General features: G+C 39.1%; 1 protein-coding gene across 5 annotated transcripts in view; it reads right to left on the bottom strand.

Moving 5' to 3' along the window:
• The window catches only part of Enox1 (ecto-NOX disulfide-thiol exchanger 1), a 436,949-nt gene that overhangs the window by 146,946 nt on the left and 270,950 nt on the right, over window positions 1–19,053 (bottom strand). For all 5 annotated transcript variants that reach the window (XM_010637078.3, XM_010637077.2, XM_033759995.1 and 2 more), the window contains 4 exons: window positions 14,771–14,944; window positions 13,390–13,596; window positions 9,373–9,606; window positions 45–257 (listed from right to left, as the gene is read on the bottom strand). In XM_010637078.3, coding sequence (XP_010635380.1) covers window positions 45–257; window positions 9,373–9,606; window positions 13,390–13,596; window positions 14,771–14,944 — 828 coding nt within the window. The remainder of the gene's footprint in view (window positions 1–44; window positions 258–9,372; window positions 9,607–13,389; window positions 13,597–14,770; window positions 14,945–19,053) is intronic.

Here is a 19,053-nt window from a genome sequence, read left to right as displayed (position 1 = left end):
ATAAAAATCATAACAAAAGAAATGGCCCCTCAATTTTTACTTACATTGAGTGAGGATCCCAGTTAAGGCATTTTTAAAATTCTCCTTGGCTTCCTCCATTTCTTGCTCATGGGTGGCTTTTTCATTCATTAGCCTGCGGACGTGGCTGTTGGCTGACTGCACCATGGAATAGAACTGGTTTGCAGAACGCCGATTCACTTCACCTCGTTCAATCCAGGAAAGCAGCACTGTGATAGCCTCAGAAAACTTGCTATCATCTAGAAATGCAAAACCACCAAGTACACATCACACCAAGGCAAGAAAACATACATTATTCTGCTTCCTCTCAAGACAGAGCAAGGCCCTACCCTGGTGGATACACTTTCAGAACTTGACAAATTAGCTTTCTGCTTCAACTCTTAACTTCTCTTTCCTTATGTAATTCATGGCACTTTGGAATGACCCCAAGATATTCTCATTCACCTATCGACTCCAATGAGCACAGCTATAGAACATTTGTTCTGGGCATTCTTAGCAATAAGTTACAGCTCCAACCTTACACCAAACTTTGATCACCCTTTTAATATTGACTTGGAAAACTATTACTAACTTATTGGCCTCTATTTCATTTCTTCATTCCTTTATGAAAAATATAAGTGATATCTGTTTTCTGATTTATAGAATAGCCAAATTGTGTTCAAATGTAGATGATAAATTAAATTACTTTAAACTGGTTGTAATTTGAGATATTGTTCCCAAGGAAGGTAGCAGTAAGAAGTCATTTCTTGTTTTATTGTGGTTCAAAAGCAATTTAATTTTAGGGTTAATATAACATATTTAATTAGTCTGGGAGATAGAGTATTTTCTTATCTTTTACAAAGAAGGCTGTTCCCTGAGGTAGTCAGTATTTGCTATTGATGGCTACCAGAAAATTCTGGTTGAACCTGGGAGAACGAGGAATGAGGTTCCACTTCTAGGCAAATTACAAAGTTCATGTTAAAGAAAACAAACAGACTTGCCTGTTTGAGAATGGCTGCTGGAACAAATCTGTCTTGTATGGCTTGGAGGTGGAAAAAAAGCAAGTACGATGGTGATTAAGTTAATGAGAACTGGAAGTTGTATGTCAGTTATTACTACAACATTAATCGATCTGATTGTTGCTAAATGCTCACTGCATATTTTCTAGGCAAACGTAAGGGCAGAGGCCTTTCTTTTTGATCTCTAGACAATGTGATTTAGGAAAACTATCCTACATTTTTTTCAAGCCAACTAGGTAGACTCTTAATTCTAAAAATAAAGGGCTAATTTAGACTCTAAGATTCAGATTCTTAGTCATTTATTGGACAAAAACTGGTGCTACCCTGTGCCAGGCACTTCTATTCCCCTGGAGGACTATCAAAGGCACCCTCCTGCACTGTTCACATTTTCAAATGTATATACACTCCAGGTGGATGGACAGCATGCTCACCCTTTTCCAAATTCAAAGCAGCTATGGCAGATAAGATAGGCTTTGGTCTCAATTCCAGGTCCTACATTGCTCCAGTAGCTGCCCTCTAAGTCTGGGGATCAATGATTTTTTTTTTCCTACTGAGTGAACCTATTCCCTCTGCCTTTACACATGTAGCAGAAGAAAACCGGCCTGGGAATGCCCACAGATCACCCTGCAAGCAAAAGACTCAAGTTTCTTGAATATCTCAGTCCACAGGCATAGAGCACTCTTCTTGATAACAGAGCTAGTTTATGCCATTGTTACCTCTGGAATTTCAGTGCAAGTTCAACCCTCGGTGAACTCCAGCTGCAGTGGTTTCTTATCTCATTTCATGGACCGAAGTGGCTTGTGTAAGATAAAATCCATCATACAACTTGGCATTACACTCAGCCCATGGAGAGACCCATAATTTAGCATTATGTTTGTGAGAGGCCCACTGCGACTGTTACAGTCAGAATAAATTCTGTGTCCCTCCACACTTTCTACTTCTCTTCCTGCCAATATATGTTAGGAGAATGGGCCTAGGAACAGACAGCAGAAATAAACCTAATGATTATAAGAAATATTCTTTTTTCCCCTTAAAAACAACAACAAAACGGAACACTGACTTCACATACTATTTTTTGCCTTTGCTGTGACTTAAGTCTCTACACAGTACCAAGAAAGAAAAGACCTTAATATTTTTGGAGCTTGAAAGAAGAGAAAGCGCAATGCCGTTCATCTTTCTCTTGATCGTGATCACACACTTTATAAATATACTAAGTCACTGCCAGGAAGAACACATTTAAATTTTGAAAAAATGTATATTTTTGCAAATGGTCTGAAAACTGTACTCTATTTCTCTTTACTCCTACACCTACAGTCCAAGGTAAGCATTAGTTAGAAGGTGTAGATTGTAGTCAACTGATAGTTTTCAGAAAGAAGAAATAATATCCCTAGGATTAAGAATTGAAACTATACTATTTAAAAATAAGTAGCTGAGAACTTTTCTAACATTTTGAACAGTTTCTAGCAGGTGGAATTCTATTAGCTTTTGACAACTCGTAACTTCATCTTTATTTCTGAAATTTTCTGAAACTGACAGGCTGATGCATGACTGATGTACTGACATTCAAATTAAATTTAAAGCACATTAATTAAAGCATGGCTAGTAACTCTAGTTAATATTTGTTGCTGTGTAAGAAGTGATTTTAATTTATATTAAGACTAACCAGTAACTCACTCTAGATGCCATAGAAGAATATTGGGAGAGGTCATTTTCAATACCCAAATGTAATTTCAATTTTGTATTCACTGGAAGATTACTGAGAAAGGAGAAAACACTATAAACCAATTTAAACAGGATTTAGATTGCAGCATTATTAAAGCTATTCATGTGGAAAGAAATTAACACTGCTCATAAAAATCACATCAAAGGTGCACTTATAAAAATTCCAAATACTTTCTGTGAACATGCTCAGGCAGAACTCTGACTATGGGTACAGTTTAGAAAAAAGAACATCCAGGTGTGCTTTTTCCAGAGTAAGAACTGGTAAAACTACTATATTGTTGAGTGAATCTGTGTCACTTGCTCATTAAAAACTGCCAGTGTTTTCTAAGTGAGGTTCTCCTCATGTTGTACCTGGGTAACTGGAGAGGCCCGCCTGCAGCCTGCAGGTCTTCCTCCCTGATTGGCATGTCCCCTTCAGTCTTTGCCATACTCCTTTTTGTAAACATCACAGCCATGGCCCCAGCTTCTGCACATGCAATGCTGTTATCATAGGGGCCTTCACACGGCCAGCTGTCATTTCTCTCCCAAGATTCAGACCTAGCGCCCTTTCATAAAGAAACTTTTTCTGCAACTGTGGATTGAACTAGGTGCTCATCTGCTGTTCCCACCAACCTGAACATACCCTACTCACATATTCATTCTGTACGGTAATTGGTGCTAACACCTTTGAGGTGCTAATATGAGTCAAAACTTCGCAAACACATTTCAATCTTTGGGTCACTTTGAGTTTTTCCCTTTATAGTTTATATCTTACTATGCTCAATTTCTCATAGATTTGTAGTGATTAGTTCTAGAAAGGCACAAATTCAATGACTACAGGTTGGAAAACATAACAGTTATAAGCATTTCAATTCCACGTTAGTAAATACTTTCACATAAGGATTACTACTAGAGATAAATGTTTTTATGGTAAGCAAGCTAGCTGCTCCTTTTGTATTTTAGGGCTCTGAGGTCATTATTACTGGCTATGATAGTTTAGAGTGATATCAGATAATTTCACAGAAGCAGAGCCTTTAGCAGAAAGGCACTAACAACATTACCAAATGATTCAAAAATATTTTTAAACCATTTTTAATTCTTGGACAGTAATAACCATTGCTCTGGTTTTTGAGGAATAAGTAGTATTATAAAGACCATCCATCATCTGTCAGTATTACCAGCTGAACACACACTCACTTCATTTCTTGTGACTTTAGACTTTGTCATCTTACTTCCTTTTCCTTCTTTTATACATCTAGTGAGCACCTGCTACATAGTGCATTAAAAACTGCATAAATAATCTTTGCTATTCAAAGACCATATGCATGAAAATCCTTTGGGAACTTGTTCGATACAGATTCAGCCTTTCTCAGACCTCCTAACTGTAAATCTGCATTTACTCCTGTTGATTTATATGCACCAAAAGTTTGACAAGCATTGGAGGGAACAACTTGGTGAAAGCCAGGTAGACTAGTTAGGACTGAATCTAAGTTAAGAGAAAATGAAAACCTGAAAGGGAAAGTAGCAGCTGAGATAGCAAGGGATATTGAAAGGCTTTAATGTGATTCATATGAGCTTTACGAGTCCCTGACCCTCAGTCCCCACTCTCAATTAAAGAATAACTGTCATCCTTATCCAGAAAAAGAAAAAAGTGCCCAGGACTTGGAAATGGGCACAGAGACTACCGAAGATCCATTCAATAGTATGCTGAAAATAAACTAAGTAAGTGCTCCCCCTATATGACTCTATAGGGGTGTGAACCTATACCTGTCTTTGATATTGCTATTTTATGATGCTGGAGTAACAGAACATAAATTGCAGAAAAGTGATAATGATGCAATAATTTCTAACAATACCAATGAATTTTTGTTCAGTAGAACATTTAACTCTTTTTTTGGTATCAGGCATTAAACTCACGACCTTGTGCTGGCAAGGCAGGCACTGTGGCCACTGAGCAAAATCCCTGGCACTGAACATTTAAATCTTTCTAAGGCAAATTATCCTTTGAACCAGTTTTTAACATTTTATTGTTTCTTCATTACTTGAATTAAATAAAATCATTAGCATATGCTCATTTTATATTTGTAAGACAGTCATGATTTCACTGCAACAAGTCCTTCAACAACTACAGGAGTACACAATCCTCAAAGGCAGGATCTGTGCTATAGTCACGCCTGAAACTCCAGGGCATGGAAGAGATGTGGCGGGTTTTTGGCTGTCACACAGATATGATAGGGGAAGGAACCAAACTGTTAAGTAGCTTTTTCCCCCTATTTTGTGTGTTCAAGGAGATTTAGTCTCTGAATTTAAGAACTGTGATGGGATAAAAACCAGATTATGAACACACAGGAGGGGGCTGAACTGACTCTTCTATAAGGAAATGCTTCCTGCCCCACCTTCTTTTGCTATGAGGTAATGCAGCATGAAGGTCCTCACCAGATGTGGGTACCATGCTCTACAACTTCCTAACCTCCAGGGCTGTGAGCCAAATAAACTTTTATTTATAAGTTATCTGGCTTCAAGTAGTATTTTGTTAACCAGTAGAAAATGGACCAAGGAAGTCCCTAAACAAGTCTCCATTTTCTAGCTGCTCAATTAACTATACATCAATTAGCCAAATCACAGACACTATAAAATGTTACACAAATACTTATTGCTCCTATTTACCCCTAAATCCCATGAACTACTTAGTATCTGTAAAAATGAGAAAACTAAGAGGGCAATCGGAAAATGAACTTGCTTCAGGATCAAGCAAAATGTTTCCAAATAAAATGTCCTATTGTGCCTCCATGAAGGTTAATAATGCCTAAGAAAGTGATTCTCAAATAGGCTCCTGTGCTTCATATTTCCCTTGCCTGAAGAAGAAGAACTAGTTTTTAGCTAATGGAACATCCACTTGGCTCACAGCATTATTGATTTTTACTTTCATGGAATCATAAATATTGACAACCATCTCAGCAAAATGCAGGTACCCTTTCCATCCTGCCTCCCTCTGGCAGACTGATGCTGCCCTCTCTGTATACAAATCTGAATCTAGTCCTCTGGAAACTGTAAGTGTGATCCAGGAGAACTGGATTCTTGGTGACACATCAAGAAATCCCAAGAGCACTGCTTGCAGAGATTCATCAGAACTTTACTTGAGGAGAGAGATATCTTTATTCCATCACATAAGGAAAGATTATGGGCAGCTTTCCGAAGGGGGAAAGGTAAACAGAAACTTTTAAGTGCTCTTACCCAGAGAAATCCCCAGTAGGAGAGGATATAATGCTTCTACACTTTCTAATCAATCTCTTCCTTGCACAGGCCAAATCCAGGGCTCCTCAGGGTTGGTTGGCTTGTGTTAGATACACTGAAATTCATTATCTCATCTGGCTGGCGCCACTGTTTCCAATAAAGTGCAATTATGGTGCTATTGAGCTTCTTCTCACTTTCTCAAATCCTCTCCATAAACTTTGGGTCCTGCACAGTCACTTCCCAGTCAGTCTTCATTAAATCGAATTGTCTCTGAACAATATCTATTTAATCAGCAGGGTGCCCACTAATTTTCTTCTTCAGAATTTGTATTAATGTAACAAATACTGGGTGACTCTGTGCTTCAGACAATACACAATTACAACTCAGTGTTTTCCCTGGCTTTGGATGGCCAAGCAGTGAATGGGCTGACCCAGTTGTAGATGTCCCCTTGTTCACAGCAACACTGCCCCCTGGATTGGCTATCTCTTTGGTGAGAGTGTGCTGTATTTTGCACTTTTATATGTTGGCAGATTATAACGTGTGTGTGTGTGTGTGTGTGTGTGTGTGTGTGTGTGTGTGTAATTCCACTATTGTAAGTAGCAAGTGCAGGGTGATTTACTATTTCTTCTATCACTCAAGAAACCTAAACTTTGTGATCCGGGGACTTATGTGCTATTTTCTTTTCCTTCAGTGTCTAGAAAGTCCTGGGCATATGGCAGAAGAACTAACAAATATTTCTTGAGTAATTGGAATGATGGCTGAGCACACATCACTACGTTTCTGGTCATGCCCAATCTAAATACACTTGATCTTAGCCAAAAGGCCAAGAAGCGATGTCCAATCTAAATAGTTGCACAAGATAGAAAGAAATTAATTTGCTAAATAGCTACTGTATTTAGCACTGGACAGGACCTGGAGAACCTTATAGATCATAATAAAGACTTAGCTTGCACAAATTATGGTGAATAAAGCTGATCTTCAAAAAGAAAACTGTAAAAATAAATATGCACAATGTAAAATGAGGGAAAATGTCTATAATATACCTCAGATAACAAGATATTTCAGGGGAAAAAAATCAAATCCAGTTAGGTATTTTCAGATTGCAGTTTCACTTCCTTTCTGATATAGGTTTCTGTACCTCACATCCTGACTGCATTTTATATCCCCACATCAGTGAAATCATGTTTCCTTGGCTCCCCTTGTCTGGCTTTGCAGTGTTATAAGGAGCAAGGAGTGGGTTTCCTCTCCAAGGCAGCCAATTTCCTAAGCAATTAAATGCTGTTTATATTCCAAACTCTGTGCTTGGGTTGAAATTGCCAAGCTTGGTATTACCTGACTCTTGCCTAAGATGTATTCTCAGCTAGTTCATTCTGCTGTAACAGCCATCTATTAAAATTTCCAATCTGTTCTCTCCTCAAGGGATCTCACGGTACTTGGCAAAGGTACAGCTTCTTTCTGAATTCTGCAAATTATACTCATCTATGTAAATATATATTTTTGAAATGGCAAGGCTTGCAAATTACTCTACCAAATTGACATCCCAATCTGCTAACCTATGAAAGGCTATGTATCTCATACATGTGTAGATACTGCTGTGCTAGTTTCTGAAAAATATAGTAACGTAGACGTTAAATTTTCATGAAATTCCTCTACAAGTTTCTAGAACCAAGGTGCTAGTTCTTGTCACTTCTAGGTGTGGACATGTCTAAATGCAGTGTGTTCTATATAGATCATGAGGTGAGGCCTTACAATGCACTGAACATTAAAGAAAAACTTTCAATGAACATTCCTTGTTGAGAATTCCTTGTTGTTTCTTGCTCTCATTTTGGACACTCCTGTGGTTTCACTGCTGAGTGAAAAAGTGAAATGATGCCTGCATTTGCATTGTGTATATTTTTGTATTTTTTGAAGGGACAGCATTGCCCGCGTATTTACACCTGCATGCATGCCTTCCAAAAGCAGCAGAACGTCTCCCTAGAGCATAAATAAAAAGCAGTCTATGGTTACAAAAGGGCATTCCAGGGGCAATCACTATTGATCTGTGGGGCCCAAGACAGAATGAGGGCTAAAAGACAGTTTTAATATAAAGCACAGAATTTTCCTATGTTCCTAAAATAGGTGTTAGGGTACTTTTCACACATTTTCTTTAGTAAAAGTATCCACACCACTTAGGACACTGCCTGCAATACACCAGTGAGGCTCTAAAACACTCTCAGGACCAGTCACATACCTCCTCTCATCAGGAATCTGTAATGGGCCCTCCACTGTTTATGGAATAAAACCTAAATACAGCAACAGCCTTCCAGGTTCCACCATCTGGACCAGACTGCTTTTCCAGCTTCACCTTGCTCTATAAATGCACCATTGGTGCCAAATTCCTCGCTGCTTCCCATGTGGCTGTATTCCTAAGGCTCCAGCCCCTGGATAGAATGCCATTATGTGTCTTTTTATCTTGGGAAGTCTTGTTTATTTTGCCATGTTTAAATTCTGCCTGCTTTGTAAATACTATCCTGATGTCCTTCTCAACACTGTTCACACATGTCCCTGCATTACCAAAGGATGTTATATGTTCCTTGGTTGACAGTCAGGCCAATGGCTTTGTTTTATAGCCATCTATGTACTTGTAACCACCTGCCTATGGAAACTGTGACCTTCGTTAATCCTGATAGCACCAAATGATTCAAAGAGGGTCTGATCATCGTTTACCTGTAAAATGCCCAGCACACCCAAACTTGATGAACAGAACAGCATCTACACACCCATCATCCTAATTTTAGAATCTGGACATTTTCTTATGTTCAGCAGGGTAGGTACTAAGGTTCCTATGTGTCTTCCCTCACAATCTTAACCAAGGGATGTCACAACAAAGAAAACAAAATATTTTTCTCTTGCTACTCATCTATTGGTGTTAAGAGAGTCCTTTCAACTTTATTACTGAAGACAGGATCCTATTCTACATTTCTCCTCTATTGCCCATGGTCCTTAGCACAAAGTCTGATAAATGTAAGGAAGGCTTTACAGGGTCTATGGCCCTGAGAACTGTACAAGGCTCTGAGAACACTAGGCACTACCTAGTCCACAGCGGAATCATTTCCCTGGCTCTCTGAACACTGGGCCAGATGACAACAGCCTTTTGGGACTGGTGCTGTCCATTCTTCTGCCCTCTCACTCACTGAGTTTTGCTGAGTGACAATACACACATATTCATGGAGAACACAGGTAAGGGTGCTGGAAAGGGCCAGGCTGTCCTAAGCAGGACAAGGAAGCCCAGGTGTCTTCAGCTTCAAAGTCCTTACTACTCACATGAACATGGCAGGGGGAAGAAAGAGAAACACGGCTTTGGTGTCTGAGGACAGTGGCTTTGCTTCAAGAGCTGGTGGATAATTTAGAGGAAGAAAAGCATGCCCGATCATCTTCATACCTTTCAGCTTTTCGGCCAGCAGGGCAGCCTCGTGCTCTGAGTAGTGCATGATGGCTGGCGGGGAGGGCGGTCGGAGCCGGTCCTCCTCCAGCTTGCGCCTGTGCCGTTCCTCACGGGCACGCATCCTCTGCTTGCATTCCCACTCATAGAAGTCATCTCTGGCCTGTGCAAAGTCCACATGAAGTCGACCCGAATCCTTTTTGTCTGTGCTAGACCCTAACCGCATCCGGTAACCTGGAAGCAGTGGAAAGTCTGGTCACGTCACAATGTCACAGTGGAGATCCGTTTCAGTCCAGGAATCGCCTCATGTTAGACAAATGCTCATTTATTTCTTTGGCCACAGGACAGGGCATCTTTCTCATAGGAGGTGGGAAGCAGTTAACCCCCTTCTCATCAACCTAAAATGTGGTTGAATTAAGCCTTCCACAGCTTCGAGGATAAACATATCTCAGGGAGGTATCTCAGAGGGTGTCTGATGATGTCCAAGCAGAATCCCCAACAGAGGATGATTTTTAAAGCTAGGAGGGTTATCAAAATAACTCTCTATGGGCTGGGGACTTAGCTCAGCGGTTCGGTGGCCTGCCTTGCAAGCGCAAGGACCCGAGTTCAATCCCCGGTACCAAAAAAACAAAACAACAAAAAAAAACTTTCTTCTTCCTTCAGCTTCCAGGAAGCTTGAAAACAAATTTGGCAGGTAGCATGTGTTTTTTGCTCTACTTCTTATGGTCTTGATTTCATACTTTCAATTTACTATGACTCTATTGCAAAATGCTCTTAAATTCTATCTAAAAAAAGGTGGAGTATGGATAAATAAAGAGCATTTATGATATTTAAAAGGATCTACAAAGTAAATTCCAGAACACCTCACTCTTAGGTTATTGCTTCATTCCCTTAGAAAAGGCTTTTCCCCAGTTTTCTCCCAACAACTGCAAAAGACATAATTACTGAAGTGATTTTGCAATGCTGTTTTATTTCCACATATCCTCTGGGGCACAAAGAGGAATATTTTACCTTAAATCAAGAGGTCTTACTGCTGCCTCCTCACAGCCCTGCAGCACCTCATATGGTGCGCAGTACCACACAAATTGTCTGTGCAATCTCTGGAAGCCATAGGAGCCCCATTCAAGAGCTCAGCAATAGACAAAAAGCATAGGGCCTAGAAATCTTTAGAGGATTTACTGTGAGCTGCCCAACTTTTAAAGACTATAAGCACAAACTTGATCTGAGAAATCAACACAGGACTATAGCCAGTTAGCCAGCCTAACTTCAAATGAAGAAGTTGACTTTGAGGTTGCTCTTCAGTTTGGGGTACATAGATTTACAGAATACAAATTCAGGTCTTAGTAGGAACACAGCTGACAGGGACTGCCAGAGCAGAGAGCAACATAAGTCCTTTAGCCGTGTAGGGGCTTTGCAAATGAGATCCAACTGTAAAATGCTAGGCTGTGCTGTGTTGATGTTCAAAATCGCATGGTAGGTTTCAATGGATTATCATAGCATTTTGGGTCGAAACGCAGCTGAAAATCCCTATAGAGGTTGGCTTCTCCCCAGTAGGGCACTTCACACCTTTGAAAAGTCCCAAATAAGATACAGATTTTACTTCTGATGTCTGCATGCCATTGAACCCTTCTGCCTCCTAGGTTTCGACAGTGTTATCTAAAAATGAGAAGTTATAATAATACTGATAAAAAACACAACAGCTGCTCATAGATGAGCAGAATTGATGCTAAAGCAAAATGTATCTTAGTTGCAGGCCATGGAAAGCTAGTAAGTCAGCAGGCTGTGGTGATACATACATAACAGCTAGGCAAACTAAGCAGGCCAGCTGTCTCAACTGGCCAAGCAACTTTTCCCTGCTCTAATCCAGAGAATCACTTTTCAGACATTTCTCATTCCACAAGCACTGTCCTCTCCACCAAAGCATCATTAAAGCTTTACAGAGACCTTGATGATAATGAGACTAAAATTAGCTTGGCCTTCAAATGTGAACATGGTCCTAAAATTAGACAGGCTTTCCAGCTGGGTCTGGGCTTGCAGGAGCTCACACACAGGAGGGCAGTGTGCCTTCCTTCCTGCCCCTCCGATCAGTCAGCCTGTTATAGCTCTCCAGCACTGATACTGCTGCCTCAGTAGGCACATGAGACAGAGTTGGAGACTTCTCTGTACCTAGAAGGGGAGGTTGCAGCTGAGACCTGTGCTGGGGTTTCTTCCTGCTGCAAAGGAGGAGACTGAGAAGAAGCCATCAGGGGCTTGCTAAGGGAAACAGGCCAGGCCCACAGTTCAGAAATGGAAAAAGCATAGGATCAAGGCATAAGTAATAGAACTCTTTCATATGGCTAGATTAGAGACTACTTTCATGATATCTTACTGAATTTCTCATTGGGTCTAAGTATGGTGGTGTACACCTATAATCTCAGCATTCTGGGAGGCTGAGGCAGGAGGATCCCAAGTCTGAGTCCAGCTGAGACAACTTGTTGAGAGATTGTCTCAAAAACAAAACAAAACAAACTTTAAAAGAGATGGGGATTTAGCTCAGTGTACAGGCCCTGGGATCAATTTCCAGTAATGGAACAAAAGGGTGTGACCTTTAAGCTACTGTAACTCACTGAATCATGTGGGACAGAGTAACAGCTGTTTGTTTGTTTTTTGAGGGACATCTGTGATTAGAACCCAGGCACATGGGACAAAGTTTGCTGAGAAATAAGAATTAGTCCTTCTTCGCCATGCCCAGGGTAACTGTGCTAAAAACAACCATGTACTGAATGGTTCCTGTGTTGCACCTATGTTATATACCTGCCAAGTATCAAATATCCATTATCTAATGTAACTTTCCGAGCAGTCCTAGTTGGTAAACCACACCTATCTCTTTTATTCAGATGAGAACATAGAGCTGGGAGAGAAGTTATTCGGGTCAGCACACATGAAACCCAGTTCTCTGCACTGCCCAAATCCCTAGTGATCTAACAGCTGTGTGTGAATTGTAGAATGTCCTTGTCCAGGTCTGTCTTCCATCTCCACTGTGGAACGCTTTCAGACTTGGCTTTTCTCTTTGTAAGATTTTATTGGAATGAGAGTTCCAAAGTTCTCCCAACCACTATCTGGTTCAGGAATGTTTCTGAAGTTTCGTGACAACTTCCAGGCTTCTGCACAGAACGTCATGGCAATAGAGACGGACTGCAGAAACGAAGTAAAACCTGGCAGTAATGCTCACACAGGTTTTTTTCATGTTGTATTCTCACCTTCCCCTATTAGCTGTGCCTCAGGAATATGGAGGAGATACATGGAGGGTGACAGTGTGAAAAGTGTCATTGGAAAGTGTGAAGGAAAGGCAATGAGCAGAATCTAAACAGTAGGCCCTGCTAAAGCCACATCTCAACACCAGCTCCATTATTTACAGAATTGGCAAAGGCCTTGTTGACAGACTCCACATATGTGTTCCAACACCCACAGAGTGGAAGGCAGCACAAGGCCCAATTTTAATATATATAAAATTCTCCAATAAAAATTGGTACCAAAGAACAAGGCCAGTTGAGCAGGTTTAATGAACTATCAATGAGCAGTGATATTGGTCCTTATCAAAGGGCCCATGAACTATGTACTTTCCTGTGAAGAACTATTCTTGCTTTAGTAATCTGGTGCTGAGAAAGTAAATCCACTTGCAAAAACTAAAATTATTCTGACAGAGTACTTTAGTTCCCCAGAGGATTACATCCAATAATAATAATGGTCCTCAGTACTCATAATATTGCTTTTCATCTAATAAGCACTTGAGAACATTAATTAGAAACTCAATGAAATTCTGAAAGACTGGATGGTAGGAAACCATCCCTGCAGTGAGGTACTTTCAGAGCCTGAACAGAGAGCTTTGGGCAGCCAAGAAAAAAGGCAGAATTCCTCCTTCTTCAGCCCCAAACTATGAGTACCTCATTGTGCATTAAGGCAAATGGGAATATGTTCATATTAACATCACAAAACATGTCAAAATGCTGAGTGCACCCCTTATATAATGCAAAGTACCAGAAAGGTAAATGGCTTTATCAACCATGAATTCCTCTGCAAAGCGAATGTGACAAAAATTCTTCTTGCTCTTTCGGATCGCTGTAATATCACCGCACTGCTCAAAGACTTCTTGAATAATTTCCTCCGTAGCATTTTCTGGTAATCCTCCCACAAACACAGTCTTACACCCAGGAGGTCGTTCTCTGGTGGAAGGAGGTGGAAGATCTAATAGCACAACAAAATAGAGAGTTTTGTCTTTTATTCATTGGTCCTCTTTTTCTGGCTCAGCTGGCAAAAGTCAAGCTTGTAGTTACCTACTCCCAGCAGAATGACCATCTCCTTCCATACCAATTTAGATTTTCTCTGGGCTGTTTTATTTTAGGTTCTTCTCCCTCCTCCTCCCAACCTTTCTTCTCTGTATTCATTTCTACACTGAGGGGATATGCTTGCTCATGAACAAAGGCAACTCACATGTTAGCATAATTTCATTTCTCCTTTATAATACAGAGGCCCAGAAAAAAGGGGGGCCTTCACAAAGTCTAAAACATGATGAAATGACAACACGATGAAAGAGCTCGGCCTGTTATTGGCTATGTCTTGTTGCCAGATAAAGAAGCAGCGAGGTGGAACACAGGAAGCACACCCTAAAGATGCAAGTACAATACTTACTTGACTGTGAAACACTGTGTCTGAAAAAAACACTCTATTATTCGCATTTAAATGAGCAAACCATTACACTTTTGGGAGGCTGAATAAAAAAGATAAAATTTACACTGTTATAGCACTTTACCTAGTTTATATGTAGATTACTAAAGCAATCTCTTGAAAAGTCCACTTTAAATGGCAACATTGATTAATATGAATTTAAAAATCCGAGCTATTTAGATCCAAAAAATTACTATCTAAGGCTAAATTAAAAAAAAAATCTGGCCCATTTACTTCATCAAATGTATAGATCCTTCAAACAAATGTAATTTAGTCCAGAAATTCTGAGACACAGGTTCCCCCCTGCACTACAATTGCTAACTGCCAAATTAATTCAAATTTCCACCTAACAAACACATTTCAGAGTTTTTCCTCTTACATTTGTGAAGACAGATGAAAGTGCTTATGTATTTTAAAACACTATGTTCTCCAGGAAATGCTAGACTTCACTGAGTGCAAACAAATTCTTAGTGCTGGATATAAATCCCTAAATCCCTCATCCTGACCTCTTGGTGGCTATTTTGCTTCTAGACAGATTCAGGGACACATCTCTGTATATTTCTTCTAAAGGAGAAACAAAGACCCCATTTTGTGTATGCCTAAATTGCATCTTAAAATTAGTGCAATATTATTTTAAATAAAAGGGATATAAATTTAAAGCGATGAACAAATGTTTGTTATAGGCGTTACTTACTTGGATTTTGAGGAAAAAGAGTACAACTTTTGCAGTGAATTATTTCTTTAACAACAGCCACTTCAGTTGGTGGTGGGGGTGGTACCAGCCCCAGGCCTGGTATCATTGGGTTAATGGGGGTGATTCCAGTCATCATGTTGAGGCTTGGGTCAAAACCTGGGACACAGATTGAGTCTGGAAAGCACATGAAATAACATTTTGGTTGGAAAATCTTAAATCCATTTTTGCTATTTTCTATTTTTCAGGAGTTTCTCCTGGCATAAGATACAGCACCAAAGAAAGCTATTCCAGAAAAGGGGGAGGTGTGGAAATGAACCTGAAACTACATGAAAAAGAAATTATATTACTTAAAATATTAACATGGCAGAAGAGAACACAGTATATTAAAGTGTAAAACCATGCACCATGAAGCTATGCTATTATTGTGAATACAATTTTCTGTTTTTTAATGTCAGTGTTTTGTTTAACCTGCCTTTTGACCCAGAATGTGGGAAGAATATCATTTAACACTGAAGTGCCCTGTGAATCTGTCAGTCTGGTTGTATCAAAAGAGCCTTCTTATTCCTGTGACCTAGATTTTGGAAAGCTCAATTTATGTGTGGATACTTTATAATGACCACTCATGTCACACCTAATCTACTGCTCCCAGAGTGGGGGACAAAGTGTGATTATAATTATTATGGCTCGTTAGATACCTGCAGGCATAAAGTTAGTTGTGTATATTTCTGAATTCTACTGGATAATCATTCCTTCTTCCTATAATTCAATCAATAGATAATTGGCCCACCCTTTTGAAATTCTTATACTTTGTATTTAAAAACTACCTTTAAATGTGAAGGGGGTAAAAAGAATGGGTTTTCCAAATAAAAAATTGAATTGATTTTTTAAGTGTGATAATGAAGCAAGTAATTTCAAAGGTGATACATGAGGTCTTTTTTTTTTTTTGTAAGACTTCTATCAAAAAAGACAAAAGATAAATGTTGACAGGGGTATGGAGAAAAAGAATGTCTATATACTGTTGGTGGAAATGTAAATTAATGTTATGGAACAAAGTAAAAACAGAAGTATGACCCAGCCATCTCCCTATTAGGTATATATTGAAAGGAAATGATACTAGTATGTCATGGAGGCATTTGCCTTTCATGTTTATAGCAGCAGTAACCAGAATAATCAACATATAGAATCAAGCTCTATGTCCGTCCACAGACGACTGGTTAAAGAAAGTGGCCAGAAGGCTGAAGCAGGACATGCCTGGGCAACTTAGCGAAGACCTAAGAAATAAAAAGGTCATGGGTTGGGTAGCTCAGTGTGGGGCCCTGGGTTCAGTTCCCCAGTATCATGGGTAAAAAAATGGAGCAAGAAAGAAACTGTGGTACACACATATAATAAAATACTATGGAGTTATTTAAGAGAAGGAAATCCTTTCATTTATGACAACATGGAAGAACCTGGAGGAAGTATGTTAAATAAAATTGGCCAGGCACAGAAAGACAGATATTGCCTGATCTCAAAGTTGAAAAAAGTTGATTTCATAGAAGTAGAGAGTACTTTTCTGGTGGTTATCAGAGGCTGAATGGTTGAACTGAGTAAGATGGGGAGATACTAGTCAAAGTACACATAATTATATTTATGAGGAATAAGTTCAAAACATCTGTTGTACAGCATGGTAACTACAGTTACAGATGATAATTTTTTTTTTTCTGTACTAGAGAAGAAAGCAAGGGACACTGAACTACTGAGGTACATCCTCAGCCTTTAAAAACAGTTTTTTAAAAAACTTGTGAGACAAGGTCTTGCTAAATCACTAAGTTGCCCAGGCTGGGCTCAAACTTGTGAAACACCTGCTTCAACCTTCCAGAGTGCTGGGATTACAGGTTCTTGAAATATGCACAGAATGGATCCTATGTATTCCCAACATAAAAATGATAGCTATATGAAGCAATGCCTTTGTTAATTAGCTAGATTTAACCGCTCCACAATGTCTATATACACTTCAAAACATCATAGTGTACATGACAAATACATGCAGCTTTATCTGTCAGTTTTTAAAAAGCCCTTTCTAACAGCAGGGGCTATTAAAATACTGGACTGAATGTGTAAGAGTATCTTCAAGGAGATCTTTCTCCTGAAGTTTTTATGTTTACAGAAAACAGTAGTCTCTCTGATGGTGTGATGATGGACTGAGGTAAACAGATGGTGGCATAGTGGCACAGATGCCACCAGAAAAAGGCATGGTGACTCTTCATCATTCTGCAAGGATGAAACTTCCTTCTTGTCTCTCACTCTCTTATCTTTTGCTCTCTTTTCATCTCTGGTCACATTCTTCCTTTCCCCCCACTTTCCTTTTGGGTCATCCCTCTCCAGCCCATGCCCCTGTCATCCACATGCTCTGCTTGACTGTGCTGAAAGGCTGCATGAGCCCAGAGGTACATGCAGTGACAACTATAGCCTTTGTCTACTAAGAAATTCTCAGAATATACAGGAAGTTTGGCAAATTTCTCTTTTCTGGAAAAAGATATACAGCATTTCTCTAGTTATCTTGGATATGCTCAGACCTCCTCTGGATTGAAAAGAATAAACAGTGTGATCCTGATCTATAACCTCGAGAGATGTGTCCTTTTGTTAGACATTTCATTTACTTTGATAGCATGCTAGCATGACTTCAGTAATTTTTTTAAATTTTGTGTGTCCATTTGTGTTTTTTTAAATAACCCTAAATATAAATGCAAAAGAGGCATTTTCTTTCAAATAGCCACCCTGATAGTCTAGGCACTTCCTCTATAGTTATGCTTTTCAGTATGCACTGTCTGACTGGACTAGTCTTTGGAATACCAGTGTTCCTGAACTCCAGCTGGCTACCTCAATAGTGCTCAAAATGCATTATATACAAAATATATGAAGGATTACAAAGGGGCAAGATTTAAGTTCTTGTTATTCATCTAATCCTTACTGATATTATTCGCATCTTACAGATAAAGAAATTGACGCTTTAAAGCAGTTATGTAAAACCAAGCAACTGAAAGTCTGAACTAGAGCTCAGGTCTTTAGTTCCATACTTAAACATGTATTAGACACTATAACTATTTCAGTGTTTCTGTTTACAATGACCCAACTTGATTAGTCATCTAGTATATGCCACTACTGCTTAAAACATTTAACCTTAAAAAAAACAAACAAGATTTTTTCCTACTTATCTAGATGCCAATTCTAAAAATGTTTCAGAATAGAACAGTTTATAACATCATGATCACTGAAATAACATACTGGCTTCCAAGATGAATACATTAGAAATAGAAATATTGGCAATAGGGATGTTGGCTTGTGCTTTTCATTTAATCTCATTCCGTACACAGGCTTCATCTCTTTCTTTCCTGACCTGGCCTTCGCTATTGTTTGCCAACAGAGAATGATTTAAGGCAGAAACCACTCAAAACTGCAAACCCTGAAATGCAAGCCCTGCGAATTATAATAAGCAGATGTTTTGCACAAATGAGATGAGGAGCCCAGTGAGTATATTCTCTTTTAGGTGCAACAGACTTCTGTTTTTTTTTTCCTTGAGAACCAAATACATAAATAAATAAATATTCAGAAATGGTGACAGAAGAATTACCCCTGAGCAAAATATTTTAATATACAGCAGGAGTTGCTTTGCTTTTTCAGAGACATCAATATGAAGAGACTATGAGGTTTAATGAAATCTGCATAGTGAGTGCAGTAGCTTTAAAAGAGCTTAGAAAGGAATTAGCACTTAAATTATGTTGGACCTCAAAGGGTCTGAGATTTTGCTTTTGAGCAGAGGAAGTAGGAAGAATTAGACTTTTTAAAAAATAAGAAACCATTACTTTTTAACAATATATGAACAGATGGAAATTGTTTTCTCAAACATCACAACAGCACATTATATACTAACTCATTAAAGCCCATGCACAAATGTTGAAAATCTGAGAGACACATACACACAAGAAGACAAAGGTAAAGGCAATCCAAACTCTTAAGAGTCATATCCTGGTCTTGTGTGGAAAAGCTGCCCCTGTGAACTTCAAAGATAAAGAATTACAATCTACTCTGGAAACAGAGAAGAATGCCATACACTGCAATATGAAAGGATCCAATTAATATAGAAGAACTTTATTTTAGAAACTATACTTAAAGAAGAAAAAGGTTTATTCACTTCACAACATGGCTCTCATCTAACTCCTTTCTGTATTGCTAGCTCCAAGCACAGAGTAGAAGGCCAGAGCTTAGCAAGGTTTCTTTTTGGTTTTCTATTCCTAATTAGAAAA

The sequence above is a fragment of the Fukomys damarensis genome, unplaced genomic scaffold, assembly GCF_012274545.1.
Source record: "Fukomys damarensis isolate Sample0158 unplaced genomic scaffold, DMR_v1.0_HiC HiC_scaffold_38, whole genome shotgun sequence".
NCBI lineage: Eukaryota > Metazoa > Chordata > Mammalia > Rodentia > Bathyergidae > Fukomys > Fukomys damarensis.
This window is presented reverse-complemented; position numbering and strand designations above follow the sequence as displayed.